Source organism: Mustelus asterias, chromosome 3 (assembly GCF_964213995.1).
Source record: "Mustelus asterias chromosome 3, sMusAst1.hap1.1, whole genome shotgun sequence".
NCBI lineage: Eukaryota > Metazoa > Chordata > Chondrichthyes > Carcharhiniformes > Triakidae > Mustelus > Mustelus asterias.
In genome coordinates this window covers 33,920,518-33,947,169 of record NC_135803.1, presented here as the reverse complement: position 1 = coordinate 33,947,169, position 26,652 = coordinate 33,920,518, and the positions used below count along the sequence as shown (strand labels likewise).

The window sequence follows — 26,652 nt, the reverse complement described above, 5'->3', positions numbered from 1 at the left end:
TGGGGCTTACCCTGGGAGCAATGTATAGAACCCTGCTCAAACCTTATGAGGAATGGACAAGAATTACCATCCAATCGGTGAGGAGTGGGGGTAAAGTTGGATTGCATCAAGAATGAGCCCCTTCCACTTCCTGATCCCCTGATGGTTCTGGATGTTCTACATGAGCAAGTAAAATGGAAAGTGCCACAGTCAATGGTGTTTGCAGATGATAATGAGCTATGTGGTGGGAATGATGAGAACATGACTGAGTATCTGGAGGAAAGCGCTGGAAGACAGGATTATGGCAGGGGCAGCACGTAGCACAGTGGTTAGCACTGCTGCCTCACAGCGCCAGGGACCCAGGTTCAATTCCCAGCTTGGGTCGCTGTCTGTGCGGAGTTTGCATGTTCTCCCCGTGTCTGCGTGGGTTTCCTCTGGGTGCTCCGGTTTCCTCCCATACTCCAAAGATTGCAGGTTAGATGGATTAGCCGTGCTAAATTCCCCCTTAGTCTTCCAAGATATGTAGCTTAGATGATGTCATGGTGAATGTGCGGGGCTACAGGGATTTTGTGGGGGAAAGGGCCTGTGCTGGATGCTCTGTCAGACAGTCAGTGCAGACCTGATGGGCTGAATGGCTTTCTTCTGCACTGTAGGGATTCTATGCTTAATGAAGATCAATAGACCAAATCCCAATTTATAGACTGTCGGTTTGAGATTAGGGAGGAGGATCAGAGTGAAGGTGTAAGGTTAGGGTGGAGACTTGGAGAATGTGAGTCGTTTCAAATACCTGGGGTCAATGGTAGCAGAAGATGCGTGTATGGAAATGGAATTTAAAAAACAGCTTAGCTCTGGTTGGAGTAGTTGGAAGAAGTGCAGTGGAGGGTAATGATAGAAAAGTATCGCTGAAACTGAAAGGAAGGCCAGGACTTTCTGATCCAATTCCCGCACAAAGTCAGTGAATCTTTGGCTGGTGTGGGACTGGAAATTCCTGGCCAAAGAATCCACAAGACAATCAGTGAGATCACCATGTTACAGTGCAGAAAGATGGGCAAGATTAAGAAGAGAGGAACAATAATTGATTTATATAAATGATCTGGAAGAAGGAGTAACTGGGGTGATCATTAAGTTTGCGAATGACACAAAACTGGCAGGACTTGCAGATAGTGAGGAACATTGTCAGAGGCTACAGAAGGATATAGATAGGCTGGAAATTTGGGCAAGGAAATGGCAGATGGAGATCAATCCTGATAAATGCGAAGTGATGCATTTTGGTGGGAATAATGTAGGGAGGAGCTACACGATAAATGGAAGAACCATAAAGGGTGTAGAGACACAGAGGGACCTGGGTGTGCAAGTCCACAGATCTTTGAAGGTGACGTCCCAGGTGGAGAAGGTGGTGAAGAAGGCATATGGCATGCTTGCCTTTATAGGACGGGGCATAGAGTATAAGAGTTGGGGTCTGATGTTGCAGATGTATAGAACGTTGGTTCGGCCGCATTTGGAATACTGCGTCCAGTTCTGGTCGCCACACTACCAGAAGGACGTGGAGGCTTTGGAGAGAGTACAGAGGAGGTTTACCAGGATGTTGCCTGGTATGGAGGGGCTTAGTTATGAGGAGAGATTGGGGAAACTGGGGTTGTTCTCCTTGGAAAGACGGAGGATGAGGGGAGACTTAATAGAGGTGTATAAAATTATGAAAGGCATAGATAGGGTGAACGGTGGGAAGCTTTTCCCCGGGTTGGTGGTGACGTTCACGAGGGGTCATAGGTTCAAGGTGAAGGGAGGGAGGTTTAACACAGATATCAGAAGGACATATTTCACACAGAGGGTCGTGGGGGCCTGGAATGTGTTGCCGGGCAAGGTGGTGGAGGCGGACACACTGGGAACGTTTAAGACTTATCTAGACAGCTATATGAATGGAGTGGGAATGGAGGGATACAAAAGAGTGGTCTAGTTTGGACCAGGGAGCGGCGCGGGCTAATTGTTCCTTGTTTCTCGTTTCAAGGCTTCATTCTATGATCATCTTGCTGGTGCCAGTACAGAGCGAGACTGCGGATAGTTGGGAACCTGTCTCGGGGGCAGGGAATTCAGATGGTGTTCGTGGAAGTGGAAATGACTAGGGTTGGGAAGCATTTTCCAATCAGGGCCATTGTGATCTCCTGGACTCGTTTCGATCGCCTCAGGGGGTCGGAGAGGAATTTCCCAGATTTTTTTCCCCATATTGGCCCTGGGGTTTTTCACTCTGGGTTTTCGCCTCTCCCTGGAGATCACATGGTCTGGAATGGGGGGGGTGGGGGTGAGTTAATAGGTTGTAATGAACAAAGCATCGTAGCTGTGAGGGACAGCTCGGTGGATAGGATATTGGTATGTAGATAGGCTGGAAAATTGGGCGGGGATCCTGGATTCAGGATTCAATCCTGGACCGGGGAGCGGCGCGGGCTTGGAGGGCCGAAGGGCCTGTTCCTGTGCTGTATTGTTCTTTGTTCTTTGTTAATGGATACTAATGAGAGGAGGAAAGGACAAAATGAGGAACCAGCTCATCTGGGAAAATGGGGGGGCTGTGAAAATTGTGGGAGCATCGAAGAGACTGCAATAGTTTGGTTATCGATTATGGAGAGAGAGGAAATGTGGAGAGGTGAGTAATGGAGATGGGATTGCCTAGGAGAAAGAGAACAGGAAGACCTAGGACTAGATGGAACAATGTGGTGGCAAGAAATTTAAATATAGTAGGATTGGAAGAGGTGACTGACAGGAGGAGACACATAGAACCAACATTATGATGACCCCAAGTCAAATAGGTGCAGTCAAAAGAAGTTCTACTTGATCTGGGGGCACAATGACACTGTGGCTCAATAATGAATAGAATCATAATCCATTCTTCATAGCAAGCAAGCCTCATTTCAATATTACAGTATATCTCCATGTCTGAATGCATAGATACATATGCAGACAAATACAGGGACACTGTAAATATTTCCTGTGATTCCAGCAGAAATTCACCAGACGTCAGTAGAACTACTATTCAAAGAAAACGATGCCACTCCCAAAGGTTTATAATAATCAAACTTATTGTGTAATAGTTTGTTTGGCAAGTGTTCTTATGAATAATTAAATCCAAGCCATTAATTAAATCATGAATTTGTAATCACAATCGATTCCAAACTAAAAGCAATCCTATAACGACACCATAAATCCATTTAACACTCTTATTTTTCCAATCTATGAGAATAATGCCCAATGGTTAATGGTGCAAAGACTATGTAGAGCTATGTATGTTATGATGCCTCAATGGCTTGGTAAATATTACTATAAATTCACACTTATCTCACACGTAAATCCTGGAGGAATTATTAACATTCATACATAAACAAGGATGAGGATTTTAGCATCAACCCTCAGATTATATCATTTTCTTTGGAACTTCAGTCCAGATCTTTATCAGTTACAATGACAATTTAGGTTTGTATTACACATTCAATGCAGTAAAAACATTCCAATGTGCTTTGCAGAAATACCTGAATTGTCAGACAAAATTTGACACCAAGTAACATAGAAATGACCAACAGTGGGGTCAAAGAGATAGGTTTTAAGCAGTGTCTTAAAGATGGAGAGAGATAGAGATGTTCAGGGAGAGAATTCCAGAGTTTAGGGCCCAACAACTGCAGGAGCAGCAACCAATGGTGGCTGAATGAAAATCAAGGATGTGCAAGAGGTCATAATTAGAAGAATACAGGAATCTCAGAGGGTCATCGCATTAAGGAAGTTTTTTTAAAACTCATTCACGGGATGTGGACGTCACTGGCTAGGCCATTATTACCGATCCCTAATTGCCCTTGAGAAGATGCTGCTAAGTTGTCTTCTTGAATGGTCGCAGTCCATGTGGTGTAGGTACACCCGCAGTGCAGTTAGGGAGGGAATTCCAGTCTTTTGACCCAGCAACAGCGGTGATATTGTTCCAAGTCCAGATAGTGTGTGGCTTGAGGGGAATGTGAAGCAGGCTGTGTTCCCATTCACCTGCTGTCCTTACCCTTCTGGGTGGTGGAGGTCGCAGGTTTACAGTTAAAGTTTATTTATTAGTCACAAGTAGGCTTACATTAACATTGCAATGAAGTTACTGTGAAAATCCCCTAGTCACCACACTCCAGGACCTGTTCGGGTCCAGTGAGGGAGAATTTAGCATGGCCAATGCACCTAACCAACACGTCTTTTGGACTGCAGGAGGAAACCAGAGCACTCAGAGGAAGCACATAGGGATACTGTGCAGACTCTGCATGGACAGTGACCCAAGCTGGGAACTGAACCCAGGTCCCTGATACTGTGCCACCATGTCGCCAGAGTTGCTGCAATGTATCTTGTAGATCGTACACGTTACTGCAACTGTGCATCGGTGGTGGAGGGAGTGAATGTTTAAGATGACAAGTGGGATGATAATTTACTGGGCTGCTTTACTTGTCCTGGATGGTGTCAAGCTTCTTGAGTACTAATACAGAAATAGGGATGGATTTGAACACAAGGGTAAGAATTTTTAAATGGAGTCATGGCTAGACCAGAAGTAAATGTAGATCAGCTAGCACACTGAGCCTGATACAACGCCCAAATTCTGAGATTACATATGTGTAATACAATAAAATAAAAGGACAGAGATACTGCTCATTACTTTATAGAAGATGTTTGAATACGAAGAGTACTTATTTTTAAACCTCGCGCCACATGACCCGACATAATTCAGAAAAGTTTAAAACATATAGCATAAAACATCTTACAACAGCAATATCACTGCCTCGCAGTCTGTCAAATTGATACTATTTCCATACTAGTTACTTGCAATTCTTTGTTCCAGCAATAACACCAGACTAAAGGCTTAAAAGATAAAATTAACAGTATGGAAGCAACCACTAACTGAGCCAAACCTAGCCATAAAACATGTCTCTGTAAGAATCTTGAATACAAGTCTTAAGCTGTTTTTCAGCTACAGAAAGCCGCAGCACTCAAGATTCAAACGAAAATGCTAGGCAGACAACTGCTCTCGTTAATAGCCGATTGTATCAATGCAGATAAGCCACCTACCAGAAGATCAATTCCAATTAGTTAAGACTAAAAAAAGCACTTCCAAAACAAAGAGATCTCCATCAAACAAGACGCACTCTATATTCATTTGCATCAAAACTATTTCATGCCATGTCACGGTAACCAGAAACTATGGACTGATTTCTCCCATTGACTAAAAACACACATTTAATTCTGAAAGGCTTCAACTAAATAGCAGTAGCTTCCTTTTTGCAAAGTAAAACTGAATGAGAGGAGATCACTCTTTGAAAACAAACTCATCTAAAACCTACTGTTTTAAAACATAATCCGGCATTGGCGCTTATATTACAGTAGCTAATGCAGTTGTGCTACTCCACAAATAGTTGTTTAAGGAGCCGCCCAGTGGTTAAACCACAAACGGCAGAACAGTTCTTTTATTGTGCACAGGAAGGCACGGTGGCACAGTGGTTAGCACTGCAGCCCCACAGCGCCAGGGACCCTCCCGGCTTGGGTCACTGTCTGTGTGGAGTCTGCACGTTCTCCCCGTGTCTGCATGCATTTCGTCTGGGTGCCCCGGTTTCCTCCAACAGTCCGAAAGACGCGCTGGTTAGGTCCATTGGCCATGCTAAATTCTCCCTCAGTGTACCCGAACAGGTGCCAGAGTGCGGCGACTAGGGGATTTTCACAGTAACTTCATTGCAGTGTTAATGTAAGCCTACTTGTGACACTAATAAATAAACTTAGAAAAAAGCAAAGAGGAAATATCTACAATCTTGTCAACTTACCATGGAACCAGTGAGTAAATGGGCTGTACAGTGCGAAACTGAGCAATATGGATCCTAGTCTGCTAAATTAGCTGATCTTCTCTCTGTGTGTGCGTGTGTGTGTGTGTGTGTGTGTGGGGTGGGGGGTGGGGTTGGGTTGGTAACTGATACAACCCCAAAATTAGACTTCCTGATCCTGGGTAGGACCAGAGGGAAAAAAGACCCACTATCCTATGACTGTTGTAGGGAACAGCACACATGGATCTTGGGTGAAGAGAGGATGGGACTCATTTACATTCCACTCTACCATGGGCTCATGACAAAACAGTCTACCAACATTCAGTGTTTCAGTTTGCACATCTGTGCAAGGTGCCAGCATGCACAGAACCATAATTTATCAAAGGTTACTAGCTGCAGAGGAGTAAATAATAATTATGAAAAGAAAGAAATCATAGACTCCCTACAGTGCAGTAGGTCATTTGGCCCATTAAGTCTGCACCAACACTGACACAGCATCCCACCCAGGCCCTATCCCTGTGACCCTACAAATCCCCCTAAACTGCCCTCCTTGGGACACGAAGGGGTAAGTTAGCATGGCCAATCTACCTAACCTGCACGTCGTTGGACAGTGGGAGGAAACCAGAGCACCTGGAGGAAACCCACGCAGACACAGGAAGAACATGCAGACTCCACATAGACTGTCACCCAAGGCTGGAATTGAATGTGGAGCCACTGTGCCACCCAGTAATCTAGCCTGCTGGATGTTGCATTCAACATTTTTTTCATTTCTGTTTAACTTGCATTTTCTTCATCAGTACAATCCTAGTTCTAATAATTTCCTGACAACATACAATAATAGACTCAATTTAAAGATTTTCCAAATCAAAGCTGTTATGTAAAATATCTACTTTTAAACATAATATTATTTCTATTTTGTCATGAAAATGTATTCTTTTCTGGAGATGTTTATGATTAATCAATTCCTGGTATTTGTACAGAGATTATGTAAAAAAAATCTCAAGTTGCTTCTGCATGCAATCCACCAACAATTAAACACATTCAGTGCTTGTTTACTCGGTGGTTCATCTGCAAGAAGCAGTCCAATGGATGTTTTACACACTAGTCGTAACTCCCCCAGGCTTTCATTATATTTCTAAGTCTCATTCAGCTGGGAGCTAGGCAATTCGGATAAGTTAATTACCGTGATCAGATAGAAAAAGAAAGATTTCATGATTTATTGTGCTATATTGTATCTTTGCATTATGGCCAGCTGAGATATAATGAGATATTCACCCTCTTTTAACCCTTATAGTGTTGCCATCTCCAAGGAATCTGTATGCCCTGAACAATTTTAAGCTTGTCACTTCACACTCTGCAAAGTTCAAGAATTACATAGTAATGTGTTACTGTTTGAATAAAACATTAAACCTCAAAACTACAAATATACAAGCATTGCTTCTGCACTGTCTTCTTCCTCATTGGCTTTATTATTTCTTAGCTATTTTGCTTTGCTATTAGAAATGATAAAGTTAATTTTCCTCATCCCCACCAATCCATATTGGTTAAGTCCATGTCTAATGTTAAGGTCTGTTAACTGGCCATGAAATGTAATACCAAATTTAAATATGCTAAGATTTTACGGTGAAACCTATTTTTTGCCCAATTAACTCCAGGGAAGAAAACTATGCATTGCATTGAAGAGCCAGCTGAAACAAGGGGTATAATTTTCACCCTGACTAACTGGGAAGGTAAACAGATAGAACAAACTGCCTGCCTATTTTAGAATCATCATAAAATTGAACAATTGGTCTGCTTCTATAATGTGCAGGTTTTATCCAAGAGGTGAAAATGAAAATTATGCCAATTTATCTGAGCACCAAAATGGACAACCTTAAAACAGCCACTGTGATTGGTGTAGGAAACGGATAAATATCGCAATTCGGTACAGCAGTTAATGTACCTTTTTGAGATTGGGGCTAAAATACATTGGTTCAAAAGTTCCTGTCAGCCAAACTGATGGCATTCTTTGTTATTAACGTTCTAATACAACATCAATTCAGGTTCTGCCATTGCTTTCGCAAAAAAGGCATCTCACTGCCTGACTCCCCATTCAGATGCATTAAATGTTGCGAAGTTCCTGTAATTGCAGTGATAAAAAGTAAACTTGCCATAGAAAAAGTTGGCATTTCAAGTTTAAGTAGACTTTTAAAAAGACAACGCCTGTTAATTACTGATGTCAACATGGCTGACACAGCAAATGAACTATAATAAATGTATAGTCTCATGCCTTCAGGTTTTAATAGTTGGAGTTTTTTATCATTAATTCTTAGAAAAAAACGACTTTCCGCTCTTTTCATCCAATCTTTCTTTATCGCTCTGTACCTTATTTTTCAATGTATTTACCATTCTAATTTACACTCTCTTGCTCAGGCCCTGTGCTGTTAATTTCACAATCATTCACACTGCTTGGTTAAAGTGATACAGATTTGCCTACCCTGTTCACTCAGATCCCAGATGCCCTGTAGAGGCACTAAGCAATTTCCATCCTACATTTGCAGCAACTTGCCATGCAAAATATCATTGAAATTAAACAGGTGCCATTCACTGGGCCGCCATTGCAATTTTTGTGCCATTGTTACAATAGATTAGATGAAGCCTCACACTGTGCCCTGTGACAAGGTTTATTTATTGGTCAGAAGTACATTTACATTAACACTGCAATGAAGTTACTGTGAAAATCCCCTCGTCGCCACACTCCAGCACCTGTTCGGGTACACTCAGGGAGAATTTAGCACGGCCAATGTTAGGTTCTTGATTAATAAGGGGTTATGATTGAATGGCGGAGCAGACTCAATGGGCTGAGTGGCCTAATTCTGCTCCTATATCCTATGGTCTTATGACTGTGGGAGGAAACCAGAGCACCCCCACACAGATACAGGGAGAACATGCAGACTGCACACTGATAGTGACCCAAGCCGGGAATCAAACCCTGGTCCTTGGCGCTGTGAGGCAACAGTGCTAACCACTGTGACACCATGCCGACAACAATGAAGACCTGATATAGGTTTGCGTTGCCTTTTCCAGGACTTCTCTGATCAGCACAAACGCCATCAAAATGTTTGTTTGGTTGGGAATTTCAAGAAAAGTGGAAGGATCACTACAGAAAAAATGCATATCATCCATTTTAAGCAGGATATTAATTACATTACTATGTTATGTTACTAAAGGAAATAAATCCCTGCTGAATATGATCAATAATATTTTCTTTATGGTTATGTATTATGCTTATAAAATGAAAAATTAAATAAAAATCATGTTAAAAAGAGCGACCTCGAACTGAAATGAATCACTTGTTAGCTGGGGTGCCCGGCGAGGTTCTGAGGACATAAGTTGGCTTTTTTGTTCATTTAAGAACAATAAATAATAAGCTTTTGCAATTGTAGAATTTTAATTATGGAACAAAAAATATGTTTGGGGCCCAAGCAGTTAGGATAAGATCAACTATACTTATGTCTCACAATAAAAATTGCTGAGGTACATGATGGTATTAGTCCTAAAGTAAAAGATAGGTGAGAAACAGTTGGGAGCAATTATGTGAAGGTTTATTAGGTTGATTAAAACTGCACTTTCAGCTAATAAAACTGAAACTAATAAAGGGAAAATTTTGAAAAGATGGCTTTCCATTCTAAGAAACAGGATACCTGACTACTCAAGCCATTACTCAAATGCCAGTCCACACATCCCAACAGGAACCAAACTAGAAAGCACATCAATAGAAAATCTCACTTAGTTAAAACGCTTGCATTTTAACATTTGAAAAAGATTTAAGCATCTAGCTAATTTCCCTGACTCCCCCCCCCCCCCCCCCCACCCCCGGGAGAATCAATATTGACTGCCATTTATTGGAGGATTCGCGGATTTGTCAGACAGACGTTTAAAATCTGTATCACTTGTACTACAATCATGTCTTTATCATTACTTTTCTTTTTTTTGCTCTATAAGTGCACATCCAAAAGGGAAAAAGCAGCACCTCAGCAGTCTCCGGGCTGTCTACTGATGTCTGGTGTGCTAGCCTTCGCACTAGAGAGGTCGTAGTGTTTCCCAGTGGGAAGAGAGCTGCAGCTGATTTCACTTCCTTCCACTCCACACGTAAGGTAGTATCAACTGCCACTGTGAAAGACAGAATGCAACACTACATTCATCCAGGAAATGTTTAGCACAGCGGAAATATACAACTAATTTTTTTTTTAGTGTTTTCCCGATTCTTCCGTAGTTAATATAACCCCCAAGCCACCAACAAGTTCCAAATTCTTAAGTCTATAACAGGTCGAATACCATACGTCTTTCCATAAAGCCTAAGAAACCAGTGCTGTTTTGTGTGTGTGTGTGTGTGCGTGTTCCAGTCCTGGTGCTTTGTCAATTAATTCGATGTATTTGAATCAATTTGTTTGTAAAACAGAGGGAGATATCGCAACATGTCCTCTGGCTCTGTGCGCACAGGTCGAAACAGCCCTGCTGGCTTGCTCTCTCCCAAAACACAATAGCATGCTGAGATTCAGGGCAGATTAGCACAATACCGGAGCACGGCGATGCAGGTTGCCAAGGAAACCAATCGATTTGCAATTTTATTCGCCACTGCCACACAGGCGAGGTATGAAGGAAGCAGGGGGAGCCAGCAGGCAATCTCGACATGCAGGGTCTGCATGCCCGAAGTAAGGTCTAATTGCGATTTCGTGCCCACACGACGCGTTAGAAACAACACTTTGGGCACAGGACAATATACATGCTTGGAATTACGCACGTAATATTTAATAATTAATCACGGCTATTCCCCCGACAACGTGTTGACACTGCTGGCCTGATGTTTGCTTTCCCTGTCTGCATCCAAAATAGCAAGTAAGCAGAGAGGTGCCCTGTGCTGTGTACTGTTGTCATGTGAAGCAAATTAACACGGTCGAAAAAAAAACACACTGATTTGTTATTAAATATATTTGTACAACTGGAAGCCTAAACAAATTAAACTCCCATCTTGAACGGATTTTACCAGTGGTTTACTTACTCTGTATCTTAAATGCACATATCAGTTGATGTTTATGTGACTGTCCCCGCCCCCCCCCCCCCCATCCCCAATATTGCTGGTTAGCAGAGTGTCAATGATATGGTGGAGGGAGAATGTCAAAGTGAAGATGGTTTCAACATATTTGCATTAGTTATCCAGATGAACCCGTTATCACTGTTTACTAAAATAAAACTCCACGCTGGTCCAATCTACAGTAAACAGATGAGCACACTATAAATCAAACATAAGGAGGCCCGGGGTTTTCAATCGAATACACTGGACTGATTACAATAGAAATATTATGACAACGACACTATATTATGCTGGGAAAGATTGACCAATCCAACTGAAAATTCTCAGCTCCCTTACTAATGGATAGAACTGTTCTCCCTGCAGATGCACACAAAACACCGTCAGCCCCCATTCTCTCAAAGTACCGTACACCCGGGGGCCTGAACCACATTGACGGAATTCACTGAGTGAGGAACAACATTGGAACCGAGGTCCTGAAGAAACTCCTACACTCGGAGCAAGGAATGTTTTGAATGTTCTACCAGCAGCTCAGGGATAATTAAGCTCCATGATGGGATGGTTGAAGAGAATTCTCTCGTCTCAACCTAGATTTTTCTGATTTCTTCAACACTTCCTTATCTGTTAGTCGCTCAAACAAAGCATAGAATCATAGAAACCCTACAGCACAGAAAGAGGCCACCGACCACAATCCCACCCAGGCCCTAACCCCATATCCCTATATATTTACCCACTAATCCCTCTAACCTACGCATCTCAGGACACTAAGGGCAATTTTAGCATGGCCAATCAACCTAACACCCTTCTAATCAAGCAACACCCTTCTAATATCAGGGCCTAAACACATGTCCTATTCTAAATCAAGTTAATCGCCGGAAAGTTAAATAGGAAAAGCGCAGAAATGCTGTTATCATTGCAAATGGATGCAGTTAATAATATTTTGGCTGCGCTTTTCTTCTCGCACTGCTTAATCCGATGTGAACATTTCAGCTACATTTTCACTCTCCCTTACAATCTCAATTGTCGTTTCAGCAAATTTTTGGCGAAGGTTTTGAGTTTTAAGCCGAACTTTACAGCAACGCAAATGATGATACAGCCAGATCAACAAGTCATCTTAATCTCAATCTTTCTGCATTTTTCTAAAGTCAATAGTCAATGTGGGCGGCACGGTGACACAGTGGTTAGCACTGCTGCCTTTACAACACCAGGGACCCGGGTTCAATTCTCTGCTTGGGTCACTGTGCAGAGTCTGCATGTTCTCCCCATGTCTGCATGGGTTTACTCCGGGTGCTCCGGTTTCCTCCCACAGTCCGATAGATGTGCTGGTTAGGTGCATTGGCCATGCTAAATTCGCCCTCAGTGTACCTGAACAGGTGCAGGAGTGTGGCGACTAGGGGATTTTCACAGTAACTTCATTGCAGTGTTCATGTAAGCCTACACTAATAAATAAACTTTATAGTCTGGTGTTCCTCAAAGGCTTACATTATACTCAGCAAAGCTCAATATCACACAGTTTAGCTCTAATATCAGATGGATGTAGTAACGAACAGGCGTGTGTTTCCAAATCAATTCGATGTAGCTATTTGAACTGTTTGGTTTTATTTACAAAATATAAGGGAAGCGGGGAGAATTTACCAAGGAGACAGCTGGGGGTGGGCATTTACTTGGTGAGAGGAAAGCATAAACAGAATTCACACAATGGCTGGATACTGTTTGGTGTGAAATATTCAAAGTGTGAAGCGTAATTCGCTGTTATTTCAGCACCGGCTGGCTAACTGAAACCTCCCCACACCCTGGCAATCAAATGCTTTCATTCAAAGTAGGGAGCTCAATAACAATGTCCCTGGTTTGAGCCTCTTTATAAAGCTGTAATCCTCATCATTAGACAGAAATAACACACAGCGAGCGGCGCGTTGAAAATATTCCCCCAGGATCTTCATCATCTGACAAATACAACAGAACGGGAGAATAAAAACCCCTCCCGGTGAGAGAGACCGGGTGCCTCCAGTGTAAGCGTGGGGGCAGTTTTCATGGTCACCGTACTCTTTATTGAAGTCAGTGTTCAATGGTCCCTGGGGAGAAAATGGCCGCTTACTAACCCTGATATTTGGTGATTAAATAAGAATGAGGTATGTGCAAAGTGTGAGGGAAGTCTGGCACATTTGACTCTTAGTAATCGCTGCCTATTTAGCGTCTATACCCCCCCCCCCCCCCCCCCCGACCCCAGTTCACAGCCGAGGCGATCAAAATGCATGTATCTGGATGGATCAACATTGTGTTAAACGGCTCTAAACTGTATTAGAAATCACATCCAAATGCAAAATCGGAAACATCTACGCCATCCATTCTGCTAGTGGCAGGGGGGCGAGGCGTGCTCTCCGCAGAGAATACTCTAAAATGAGCCAGTTAGCGATGGTAAAAGATCTTTTTAACGCACTGATCAGAACTTGGTTGCTGCAGCGAGACCTGGCCAGCCGTGCTGCTGCCTCTCACTGAGGCAGGGCTGTTGGCCTTATAGAGAGCACCCCTGGCAGGGCTGTTGGCCTTATAGAGAGCACCCCTGTCTCAATCCCACTGACATTTGGACAGTCAGTGAAAGAATTGGCGGCTCCGGGAATCAGCCACGCCCAAAGGGAAGATGTCTCTCTCCGTGGCCGTCGCCTTGTCTGCTTTATCTGACATTTCCCCCCCCATCGCATTTAGCCAACCAATGGTTCTGGAAAGTTCATTTCGCCACCGCATCCAATTCAATCAAGTCCTCACTATCCTCCCGTAAGGCAGGCGCCAGTGTTGACTGAGACTCACAACATCATGTCCACAGCCCCAACACATTAATTACTACCAGCTTTCTGAAGGAACACGCAACCTTGGCATGTGAAATACAGTCTACAGGGTAAGACTATCTCACCCTGTTATGTGACATGCTTCTCCCAAACTGTAAGGGATTCCCCCCCCCCCCCCCCTCCCCGCCTGGTCTCTTTGTGAATAATATTCACTGGAGTGTTGAACATAAGCTCTGAGGTGTAAAGTCTTTGGCTATGCAATATCAGCGGAGATCCCGCTGTTCCTGCAGCCAAAGGCAGAGGCGGTGGGAGGGTGGGGGGGTCTGTCTGAAGACTTGTCCCTCTCTCGCCAATGGCATAACATAAAGCGGAATCGTGGGACCCATTTTAACATTTGCAATGAAAGGGGGCCCCACACAATTGTTGAGAGACGCCAGCTTAAAAACCATCCATTCGGACAAATTGCTTCAAAGATGGTGGTTACAGTAAAAATCAATTCTGACCCGATGGGGTTAAAAGCATCTTCCACTGGACAGCAAAAGGCTGCGGGGGGGGGGGGGGGTTAGAATTAAGTCTTGCTACTTGCTGGCGGAGATCATGTTTGTATACCGGATGATTCCTTACAAAGCAAGGCTTAGAGCAAGACTGGGCTCATATACCTGGCTTCCTGCGGTTAAGGATAACTGGCATTGCTTCATAACATGGATAACGGAGAGACATTATGCTGCATATACATGGGGATCTCATCCCCAGCCGTGTCAATGAAGACCATTGCTGGAGAACATTAAACCTGCAGAGAGGGGGGTCTGAAAGCTGCACTTCACCCAAGACAAGCAGCAGTCTACATACAGCCTGATCACTGCCTCAAAGGCCGGCAGACCCTGCTCTGTCCACAAGAAGAAAGCAAAGCTTACCAATAGTTGTTTTGGAGCCTATACACCCCATAATCGGCGTTTTTTTAGGTGAAAAATTAACCCTTGTTCCAGACTGGAAACATGTCCACAGTACCTCATGGAAATTGAACTCGCAGGCTCTGAACACTTAAAGCTTTTTCCCGGCAGAGTGTCTTAAAGAATGCAATTGCCTCCTGGCTGCTTTGCTCTGCACTCACTCACTCACTGGAGCCCTGGCTCTTGGACAGATCGCCCCGGCACGTAGCAAACGCCACTTTACGTAGCGTGCGGCCAACTCTGAATGAGCCCAGGCAGTCAGAGTGATCTTTTATGGATGGTGGGGATGAGGAGGCGGGGAGGATGGGGGGACCCTGTTTCTGCATCTCCCTGTTATTGGACAAAGCGGCGGCTGACGGTCCCTGTCGGCAGGCTGCTGAAAATACACAGCTAACCCAGAGGCAGCGTCTCCACACACACACTGAAAACTTCCACGTCTTTCCCTTCAAATAGGAAGACAGCACTTGTGGTGGTCTCAGAGACCCAGCCTGTATGATTTTAACTCAGATACGGTGTGCTGAGTGGATCTGAAACCTTTGCCCTCCTCTCAATATATGATGCCCCTTTTTGTGTGTGTTTGGGGCGGAGGGAGGGGAGTTTGTACTTTGCTGCCTCTCCAATGAACTTAAAGCGCAACGTTCAAGAGGATTGCTTTCAGCAATTGAGAAAGCGAGTTCTCCTGTCCCTTTGGAAGTAGTCAAGGTCCCAAATGCTCGCTCCATTTCATTGTTATTTCGAATGTATTTTGCGGATGTTTTGATTTGATTTTCCGAGGAAAATCCGATGTTTTCATAGAATCATAGAATCCTACAGTGCAGAAGGAGGCCGTTCGTCCCACCGAATCTGCATCGACCACAATCCCACCCAGGACCTATCCACATAACTCCAACTATTTACCCTGCTAAGCCCCCTGACACTGAGGGCAAATTTAGCATGGCCAATTCATCTAACCCACACACCTTTGGACTGTGGGAGGAAACTGGAGCACCCGGAGGAAACCCACGCAGACACGGGGAGAATGTGTAGACTCCACAGACAGTGATTCAAGCTGGGGCCACGCTTGCACCAGCCCAGGTCTCTTATCAGACACAGGTCCAATGAATAGGGACCTCAATTACCTTTTAATATTTACACAGCTGAAACAAAACCTCTTCAACTTTATTACAAATTTAAAACAAACAGCAGCATAAATCCTGAGGCAACAAGTTACCGAATTGTATTTCCCTTTGCTCTGACCCCCCTTATGGCTGAGGTTTGGGGATTTTTAGAACCTTACCTTGGAGTACACCTCCACCCAATCCGGATCGCATTCCCAGCCCTGTAAAAGTAGCAATATCCAGCCCCACCCCAACCCATCAGGAGAGATTGGCTTTAAGTTTTTGATTAGGTTTGATTTATTGTTGGGATACAGTGAAAAGTATTGTTTCTTGCGCACTATACAGACAAAGCATACCGTTAATTGAGTTCATAGGGGAGAAGGAAAGGAGAGGGTGCAGAATATAGTGTTAAGTTGCACAGTGAAAACCCGGTGTAAAATTCCACCTGAAAAGGATCCACTGGGTTTCCTGGGTCGTTTGCAATATGACTTTTCAATCTTTTTTACTGATGGTTTGCTTTTTATGATAGATTAGCAGAACTTGTCTCCAGGCGTGCACTCATGCAATGCTACTTTGTTGCTGATCTTTATTCAAGCATTAAAAAGTTGCCCCAAGCACAATGCTTCACTGAAGGTCACACTGCACAGATACAATCTGACACTGGATGGAAAGTGTAACTGCATCCAAAGTGAAAAATATTTCAGCATTGATGCTTAAAACATAATACTAGTGGGGCACGATATAACCATATAACGGTATGAACAAGTTCTTATGAAGTTCCCTTGTGTAAGGGAGGAATTCTAATAGGCTAGTAAAGATATTTAAACCATTTGACATTAAGGCACTAACAGAACTGCCAGCATTGAGTTATGATGTGGAGTTGCCGGCGTTGGACTGGGGTAGGCACAGTAAGTAGTCTTACAACACCAGGTTAAAGTCCAACAGGTTTATTTGGTAGCACGAGCTTTCGGAGCATTGCCCCTTCATCAGGTGAGTGAAGAGTTCTGTTCACAAACAGGACATATACAGACACAAACTCAATTACAAGATAATGGTTGGAATGCGAGTCTTAACAGGTAATCAAGTCTTTACAGATGCAGACAATGTGAGTGGAGAGAGCGTTAAGCACAGGTTAAAGAGGTGTGAATTGTCTCCAGCCAGGACAGTTAGTGAGATTTTGCAAGCCCAGGTAAGTTGTGGGGGTTACAGATAGTGTGACATGAACCCAAGATCCCGGTTGAGGCCATCCTCATGTGTGCGGAACTTGGCTATGAATAGGCATGCAAAATCTGTGCTTAACCTTCTCTCCACTCACATTGTCTGCACCTGTAAAGACTTGATTACCTGTTAAGACTCGCATTCCAACTATTATCTTGTAATTGAGTTTGTGTCTATATATGCCCTGTTTGTGAACAGAACTCTTCACTCACCTGATGAAGGGGCAATGCTCCGAAAGCTCGTGCTACCAAATAAACCTGTTGGACTTTAACCTGGTGTTGTGAGATGACTTACTGAGCATTGAGTTAAATGACTTTAAAACAGAATTATAAACTAACAAGAAGGCAGTTTACACCTATATGAAATGCAAGAAGAGACTTAAACAAGTGAGTATGATTTAAAAACATATATGCTGATATTTTGAATGTATTAATGAATTTTTAAGAATCATTGTTCACTTTAGCCAAATACATTAAGGACAGAGCCATGTTCTAAGAGAATATTAAAACCTTGGGAATATGCTAGGTTTTATCAACGGAGTTTCTAATGGTTAGAACATTTAGAACACTTAATCAGACTTCATGAATAAGGTTTATTCAATGTCCAGATAAGATGGATGCATGCCCAGACATGGAGTCATGTGTTAACCTGGTTTGGCAGTGACCTTTGGGAGAATTTATGGGAATATTCATTTGAACTTTGGGTTAGTGTCTCTGGTTGCTAAGGTATACAGGAAGTGAGGTCAGCCAGGACAGGAGTTAGCTTCCGGATTCTATGGACTAATAAAATGTCATTATGCCAGCGGGCAAAATGCGATTGGCTGAGGTATATGACAGGTATTATTGTTGGTTTATGTATATTGAAGATGATTTATTTAAAGCGAATGTAAGGCAGGAGTAATTGATAAGAAAAACCTATCATTGATCTGATTTGAATTGTATACATCAGAGCTCATTAGAGAGGTCTAGCTGCTCCATCTCGGGAGTTGCCCTGACCCTTTGATGATTTCTCCTAGCGGCCGCTGGTCAAAATAAAAATTACGTCTTTAAACTGAGACACTGGCTTCGTGAATCTTGTATTGACTGAAATTTCAGCGATACCCAGCCACCTCAGAAACCCCTCCAACACCTTGCTTTAATTGTATTAATGCACAGGTTAATACTTCTACTAAATATAAGCAGAGAAACAAATTTTATAAGAGTACATTAACAATTTTCCATCCGCAGCAGATTTTGAAGTGGCAAAACATTATCTTGCTGGCTACTAGCACCGGGTAAAAGGTTCAAACAGTGGAACAGATTGAGAGCTTGACCGACACTCCAAAAGGTCAGAAACCCCCGTTTTCATTGTCAAGAACAGGATTATCACTGACCTCTTGCAAAGGATTTTGCATGTGAAAGGAAATGGGGGATGTAATTAAAACCTGTGCTCCAATGTAATGGATCATTGGTTGTGACTGCCTGACTTTTACCATTCCTGTAGTAAAAACCTTTTATTTTTAGAAAGTGCAAAACTTTAATTTTAGGTAACTCTCTCGTAACCAGCTTCAGAGCTCCAGATATAAAGATATCAGAAGGACATATTTTACACAGAGGGTCGTGGGGGCCTGGAATGTGTTGCCGGGCAAGGTGGTGGAGGCGGACACACTGGGAACGTTTAAGACTAATCTAGACAGCTATATGAACGGAGTGGGAATGGAGGGATACAAAAGAGTGGTCTAGTTTGGAACAGGGAGCGGCGCGGGCTAATTGTTCTTTGTTTCTCGTTTCAAGGCTTCATTCTATGATCATCTTGCTGGTGCCAGTACAGAGCGAGACTGCGGATAGTTGGGAACCTGTCTCGGGGGCAGGGAATTCAGATGGTGTTCGTAAAGCAGAAGTGGAAATGAATAGGGTTGGGAAGCATTTTCTGATCAGGGCCAGTGTGATCTCCTGGACTCGTTTCGATCGCCACAGGGGGTCGGAGAGCAATTTCCCAGATTTTTTTTCCCCATATTGGCCCTGGGGTTTTCACTCTGGGTTTTCGCCTCTCCCTGGAGATCACATGGTCTGGAATGGGGGGGTGGGGGTGAGTTAATAGGTTGTGATGAACAAAGCATCGTAGCTGTGAGGGACAGCTCGGTGGATAGGATATTAGGATCTAGATAGGCTGGAAAATTGGGCGGGGATCCTGGATTCAGGATTCAATCCTGGACCGGGGAGCGGCGCGGGCTTGGAGGGCCGAAGGGCCTGTTCCTGTGCTGTATTGTTCTTTGTTCTTTGTACACAAAGCTTGGAGCAGAGAGGACCATTTAATTCTGTTTAGCATGTACATAAGGATTAGAGAGAGTGAACTATTTAATTCTGTTTAGCATATACCTAAATGTTAGAGCAGCGTGGACTATTCAATTCTCTTTAGAATGTACACAAGGGTCAGAGCCGAGAGGACTATTCAATTCTGTTCACAGCAATGCTAGATCTGCACTTTACCCTGCAGACAGAGTAGAACAAAGATGACATTGGTTTTGCCTTTTTGGAACCTCGTGTCTACTGTTATGTGGTTTCAGGAAAAAAAACAAGTTGGCTACACTGCTTTGGGTTCAAGCTAATTCCCACAGCCACTGATTGTTTCTGAATGTCAGGCATCCAATTTATTTTCTACCACAATGGCAGCATATTCTCAGCGAGGCATGACTTCCGTACACCTGCTATTTCAGCCCAGTTTCTAAGACAGCAGCATTTATTTACTTTGGACAGATGCCTAAGCCTCTTATGACACAGCTGCTGCACCTGCCTGGGGCGTGGAAACTGCTCCCAGCACCTCACTGCAGGGTAAGTGGGCTGGCTATGTCACCAGGGTGGGGTGGTTTCAGAAGAATACCGCATTTCTAAAAAGAGCGATGCTTGGAGTAGGAAAACAGACTGTTTAAATTGTATGTGTATTGTATGTGTCCCTCCCCCACAGGCAAACCTTGCACCCATTATTGCCAGGATGCACATGGTGGGGGAAATATTATTTGATGCACTCCGTTCATTTCCAGGGAATATTATCTACTAGCACTGAAATGCAATGCAAAGAGGTGGAAAACCCTTGTGAATGAGGGCTGCCTCAATTTCCACCCAGATTGTTCTGTATCTTTGAGAGCAGAAATCCAGGGCAGTTGATTCTAATATTCTCCAGCACATGAATACAGCAACCCATGAGAGAACACCTGTCAACAAATGCAATTTGTTTTTCGCTTCACTTCGCTGACAATGTTCTTCCTCCTCTCTTTCAGGTATTCAAAACGCCGCTCCACATTTATCCGCTAACTTCTGGTACCTTCCCCAAGTGGCAATTCTTTGGACTTTTCTCCTTCCTGACCCAGGGCAAAATTCCCCTACAGCACTCCAGGTAAAGTCACCTAATTCAGCATGTCAGAGGAACATCTGGATCTCCCCGTCGGGTGGGCGTGGACATTTGGGAAGGTCACGGTTATGTAGGATTCCTGTCCTTTTATCATCCCACTTAAATAGCCATTGTATTTTCGGTGAACACATAATACAGCATGTGAATGGGGAAAAAACAACGTCATTTGTGCAATAGCGACATGAATAGAAAGGATGCCATGGATTGGCAGTATGGATATCAAATTCTTTGAGGATGGAGTAGGATTTTATTATTTTTTAATTTCTTGGGCAATTAGACAGTCTATTTGTGACACCAAATAAATTACCCTTTCCTCTTCTGAGCTGAATACACCAGCGCCCTTAATGGCACAGACACCTGCCCGAAAAATACCTTTATACCTAACCTTAGAGAGTAGGGCCCTGTCATTGGTGTAAATAACAGGCCTACCAGAAATAAATAGCACCCTTTCCGGATGTATCACAGCTTGGTATGGCTCCTGCTCTGACCAAGACTGTAAAATCTACAAAAGGTCATGAACATAGCCCAGTCCATCACACAAACCAGCCTCCATCTACACTTTCCACTTCCTCGGAAAAGCAGCCAGCATTACCAAGGACTCCACACACCCTGGACATTCTCTCTTCCACCTTCTTCCATTGAGAAAAAGATACAAAAGTCTGAGGTCACGTACCTACCGACTTAAGATCAGCTTCTTCCCTGCTGCCATCAGACTTTTGAATGGACCTGTCATATATTAAGTTGATCTTTCTCTTCACCCTAGCTATGACTGTAACACTATATTCTGCACCCTCCCCTTTCCTTCTCCCTTATGTACTCAATCAAGGGTATGTTTTGTCTGTATAGCACGCAAGAAACAATGCTTTTCACTGTATCCCAATACATGTGACAATAATAAATCAAATCAAATCAAAATCCCACCCCAGTGAGGAGTTGTCACTATTACCTGGTTGCTCACTGGTGTAGGCAACTGAGACAGCCAGATAGAATATATATTCCCTAATGAAAAGCCAATAATTGTCTCAAAGATTCAGAACCTGTTGCTCAGTGGTTTCAATTTCCAAATGTCCAGGTGAAAGTGTAGAGGTACTCCTGCTCTAGGAATCCTACTTATCGAGGATTATTATGTAAAGGGGAAAATACAAGGGGGGCACACTTTAAAATGGCTGCCTGGCACATAAAGGGTTAACTGGGAAAGCCAAAAGAGCAGACACATGCTCCTGCTGTTCAGAAAAACCTAACAGACAAGCCATTTCCAAATCACAGACAGTGACTCATAGCAAACAAACACCTCAGGAAGCCAAAGCCAAGGGTCAAGACATCTTTTAAGATAAGGAAACCCCAAAACAAAGAGCTTAGATTAATGTTAAAGGAAGGCGGGAAATATGAATGCGAGGGAACCGATTAGCACCTGAACGAGACGAAACTAGCCATTGATAGATACAGACATAAGGAGATGTACCCATTCATAAAATGCTAAATGTCTATACCTGTTTGTACTTTTGTAAACATGAGGAAATGTACCCATTCATAAAATGTTAAATACTTGTACTCACTTAAACAATGTGATAATGTTCGAATCACCGGTTTACCCATTGTGTAAAGGGTATAAAAATGAACCGCTCCCGACATACTATTGAGAGAAGGTTTGCTACAGACCATGTGCCTTGTCTCCACGGAGCTCCGTTTAATAAATCGTATTTTCTGAATCTCGAAGTCTGACTACTAGTGGATTTTTCCCACAACAATTACATTTCAGAACAATAAAATGTTCTTGCCACAATTGTTTAATTTGTGTTGAGAGATCGTCTGCATTTCATTAGGCTAATAAAATAAAAAGCCTATGACAAAAATCTCCAACTGCAAACCAGTGAGAATCAATTAATTAGTTGACAGTTGAGAATACCTTGTTCTGTTAAATTAGGAGCTGTTTATAATAATCCTTACAAAAGTTCTTTAATTATCATTTAAGCAGGATAGTCAAGAGTTTTCAGACTATGCTCTCAGTTAAGATTGTAAGCAGTAAAGACATTCACCACGTAAGTGTCCTTCACCCATTTTGGCACTTAAGTTTAATTTCTAAAACCTGTCAATGGTTTGATGTCTCTTGTGGCAACTTTACTTTCATGAATTTAGTCATTTTAGGATTTTTTAAAAATCCTATTGTGTTGTAATAGTGTGGAGGTTTAAGAATAAATGAAGTTTGTGGTATTAAGGCTCTGCAGACAGTAGTGTGATGGTAACAATCTGATGATGCCGTTTCTGCTAAGTTGATCCTAACCTATTATTGGTTCCAGCAATTTTATTTATACTGTCAAGCAAATTGCAAATCATTCAGTCTGATGTTGACATTCCACAAATTTAATATCTTTACTCACTGTGTCCATGCACACTACCACTGCACACCAAGTGCTTTACAACACTAAGGGCAGTAAATGGCATTCAAGAAACAATATCATAGCCAACACATGAATAAGATGGGAATTTAAACTGGGCATGGAAAGCAGGGGAAAATCATCTTCTTGGTGCAACAGATGAATTTTGTCGATGCCATTTGCTGCTGAGCAATAAAGCAGCATTGCTGAGAGAATAACTTGCAACTCGGAAACACACATTGTCATGAGAGAATCAATGGTCTTAAGAGAGTTGTGAGGGGTAAATGGGAACACGACAGAAAGATCAGTCCATATCTTCTGGCTCCCAAGAAAATCATTGACAAGGCAAGACACTGTTTATGGTCATATAGTCATTTACAGCACAGCAGGAGGCCATTTGCCCCCATCAAATCTATGCCAGTTTGCTGCGGAGAAAAGCAGTCAGTCCCATTCCTCCACTCTAGCCTCGTAGCCTTGAAATTTTATTTCCCTCAGGTTACATTCCAATTTTCTTTTGAAATCATCAATTGTTCTCACTTGCACCACCCTTGTGGGCAGTGAGTTCTAGTTCGTTACCACTTGCTGTGTAAAAAGGTTCTTCAAAACATTCCCCCTACATCTCTTGCATAAAACCTTAAATCTGTGTCCCTCATCCTTGTACCACTAACTAATAGGAACAGCATTTTTCTTATCTACTTTATTCAAACCTGCCCTAACCTTCTATTCCTGATCTGATACACAAGAACATAAGAGTAGGCATTCAGCCCCTTAAGCTTTCTCCGCCATTTGATGGCTGATCTGATTGTTGCCTCATCTCCACTTTCCTTCCTGATCCCCATAACACTCAATCCCCGTCATGACTCCCCTCACTCTCCTCTGTTACAAAGACAGTAACCCCAGCTCATTGTAACTAAAATCCCCCACCCCCCCTTCAACCAGTCTGGTAAATCTATTCTGCATCCTCTCAAATGTCTTCACAGAGGTTACAGATCTGATGAATGACTAAATATGATATGTAAATTAGTGTTTGATAAATACACATTTGCATTTTAAAATTCATTGTTACATGTAGGGTAATGACATGTAGTAAAGTATGGTGAAAGTTAATTTGAGATGTACCTGGAAACCTCTCGGAGTGGAATTCTCCCAAGCCCCTGCCGGCGGGTTCGATGGTGGGGATAGGGAGAGAATCTGGTGAGAGACCTAGAAATTGGTTTCGCATCAGTGTAATTTACAGCGGGACTTTCTGTTGGTGCCCGCCAGGGTAGGTTGGAAAACCCTCTGGAGGCTGGGGTGAAACTAATTTGCATCCCTTTAATGGGATTCAGATGAAGGCCCAACCCACCCGACACCCAATTCTCCATAATGCCGGTGGAAGAACATGCCGGCATGAAACATGTTCAGAACAGCACAATGTGCAGATGTCGGGACTTATCTGAACAATGCCCGGGACTGCCTCCATAGTTCAGGATGGAGGCCAATAGCAACCCTGGGCCCTGGAACACCACAGCAGTGAGTTGAGGGAGAGCACCTGCAGGTGGACCTTCCAGATTCTGTGTCCTGGTGGGATCCACCTACCTGCCTCAGAATGTTCCTGGAGTTCTATCTTCTTCCTAAGGAAAAGTCTTCTGGCCTCAGAGTGATTCTGGAGATCCATCTTTATTTTCAAGAGGTCCACCTTTCTTCAATTGTAGGACAGTGATGTTGGGCGCCTTTTCAATATGATACCCAGAAAGGAATGCAGACTACATGCCATCAGGCCTGCACCGCCACGGAATATGGTGCAAAACACCCCAGGTGCATAATTAATGAGGTTGGGCTGGAAGGTATGGCATGTTTTCCCACCGGCCTCCACAGGGGTAAATACTCCATGTTCCAACCCCACCAATATTGCCACCAGCTTACTTAGAGGTGTCACCTGAAATTTGTCGGTTTAACAACCATTCTATGGCTGTAAATAAGAAAGATTAAAGTTGAATTTCTACCCTGTTTGAAGATGCAGCGTAAAGTAGTGTGTGAACGCTCAATGCACATAGGAATTTTGTCTAAAACATGGGAAGGCAATAACGTAAGTCTGCCTTTGATATTCCTACACAATCCAGCTGTGACTTATAACACAGATGGTGTGATATTGGAATGTGGAGTGTTACCTGAATTGATAAGAGCCACTCTAATTAATTGCCTGATATTAGTGGTAAACTTTTAATGGAGTTTTAAATCCACATCAAAAACTTCAACTTAAAACTTAAGCTAGCTGAAAGAACAATTGAAGTCCCCTGGCACCGAGTCAACCTTAAACTACTGAAGCTCAGAAAACAGAAAGGTATAACTTTTAAAATTGATTGATTAAGGCTGTGGACACCACTGTTCCTCTTTTAACACATTAACAAATATTATTAAAATCCATCCAAGAAAATGTTAACTCACAATTCATCATCACTATAAATATGTGTCAAATTAAAAGTTAACAAATGTCATGATGAAGAATCAATGTATTTTTGTTCTATCTATTAAGCAACTGGTATGTTAATTGCATGATAGTGAATCTGGCAAAACTAGCGCCATTAGGCAATCTTTACTGACTGGAATATTTCCTGAACCTTCTGAGGCCAATTGCATTAAATACACTGGGACTGAAGATTACCCGCTGTAAAAATCATCACTATTTCCTTCTCAAGGAAAGGCAGTACAGCTTACAGCTGAATTATGTCACAGTAGTGCCCCCTATGGAATTAAATTTGTCATCACTTAAAGCATTTTCTTTAAAAGGCTCAGTACTTGAGGTTAAGACTATTCTAAAAAATTCTTCAATGTACACTTCTCTTAACAATACACCTTTGATTTTTGAAGTAAAAGATATGCCCGTGTTGTAAATATGAATGTGCAAAGTCAACACCATCAGAAGAAAGGAATGTTTCTCCGGAGGTAAGATGACTTCCATCTGCTCCCCTTAGTGACTCAGAGGCAGTTCCCAGGCCACAACATTTTTTAAAATCAAGATTGCTTTTGTTCTCCTTTAGCTTGTAAAGAACAATCATTTTAAATGAAGGTAATCAATCCCCTCCCGGATTCATTACATTAATCTGGACAAGGTCTTTTAAAAAAATATTCAATCCTAGCATGTGGACGGCATGCTATTTATTGCCTGTTCCTATTTGTCCTGGATAAGGTGATGGTGCTGAGGTGAGGAAAGATATACTGAATGAAGCATTAAATGAGACCGTATGTTTTCAGTTCAGGAATAAAAAAAGGGGCAGCCACACGGCTAAGACTATACTATAGACCCCCAAATAGAGCAAGATAGTTAGAAGAGCAAACATGTAGACAGATTTCTGAGTGCAAAGCAATAGCACAGTATTAGTTGGGGACTTTGGGACGGCACGGTGGCACAGTGGTTAGCACTGTTGCCTCACAGCAGGGACCTTGGTTCAATTCCGGCGGAATTGTGGGGAGTTTGCATTCTCCCTGTGTCTGCGTGGGTTTCCTCCAGGTGCTCCGGTTTCCTCCCACACTCCAAAGATGTGTGGGTTAGGTTGATTGGCTGTGATAAATTGTTCCTTCGTGTTGGAGAACTTGGAGAGGTTATGGGCATAGGGCCTGGGTGGGATTGTTGTCAGTGCAGACTTGATGGGCCAAATGGCCTCCTTCTGCACTGTAGATTCTATGACTTCAACTACCCCAATATCAATTAGGATACAAACAGTGCGGAGGGCAAAATTCTTAAACTACATTCAAGAGAACGTTTTTAGACAGCATGTAACAAACCTAACAAGAAGGGGTGCAATTCCAGATTTATTCTTAGGAAATGAAGCTGGGCAAGTGGACGAAGTAGCAATGGGGGCCATTTTGGAAATAGTGACCATCATATAGTTAGATTTAGTATCATTATGGAAAAGGACAAAAATAGAACAGGACAAAAAGTTCTAAATTGGGGAATGTCAAATTTTACAAAGCTGAGAGATGAGCAGGAAAAAGTGGGCTG

General features: G+C 42.9%; 1 protein-coding gene across 2 annotated transcripts in view; it reads right to left on the bottom strand.

The window, feature by feature from the left end:
* The window catches only part of fam131ab (family with sequence similarity 131 member Ab), a 53,269-nt gene extending 38,509 nt beyond the window's left edge, over positions 1-14,760 (bottom strand). Inside the window, exons 1-2 of one of the 2 annotated variants that reach the window (XM_078207337.1) lie at positions 14,558-14,760; positions 9,802-9,941 (exon numbers count right to left, since the gene is read on the bottom strand). In XM_078207337.1, coding sequence (XP_078063463.1) covers positions 9,802-9,941; positions 14,558-14,588 — 171 coding nt within the window. In that variant the 5' untranslated portion in view covers positions 14,589-14,760. The remainder of the gene's footprint in view (positions 1-9,801; positions 9,942-14,557) is intronic. The other variant, XM_078207346.1, reaches the window with a different exon arrangement.
* Between the last annotated feature and the right edge of the window lie 11,892 nt (positions 14,761-26,652).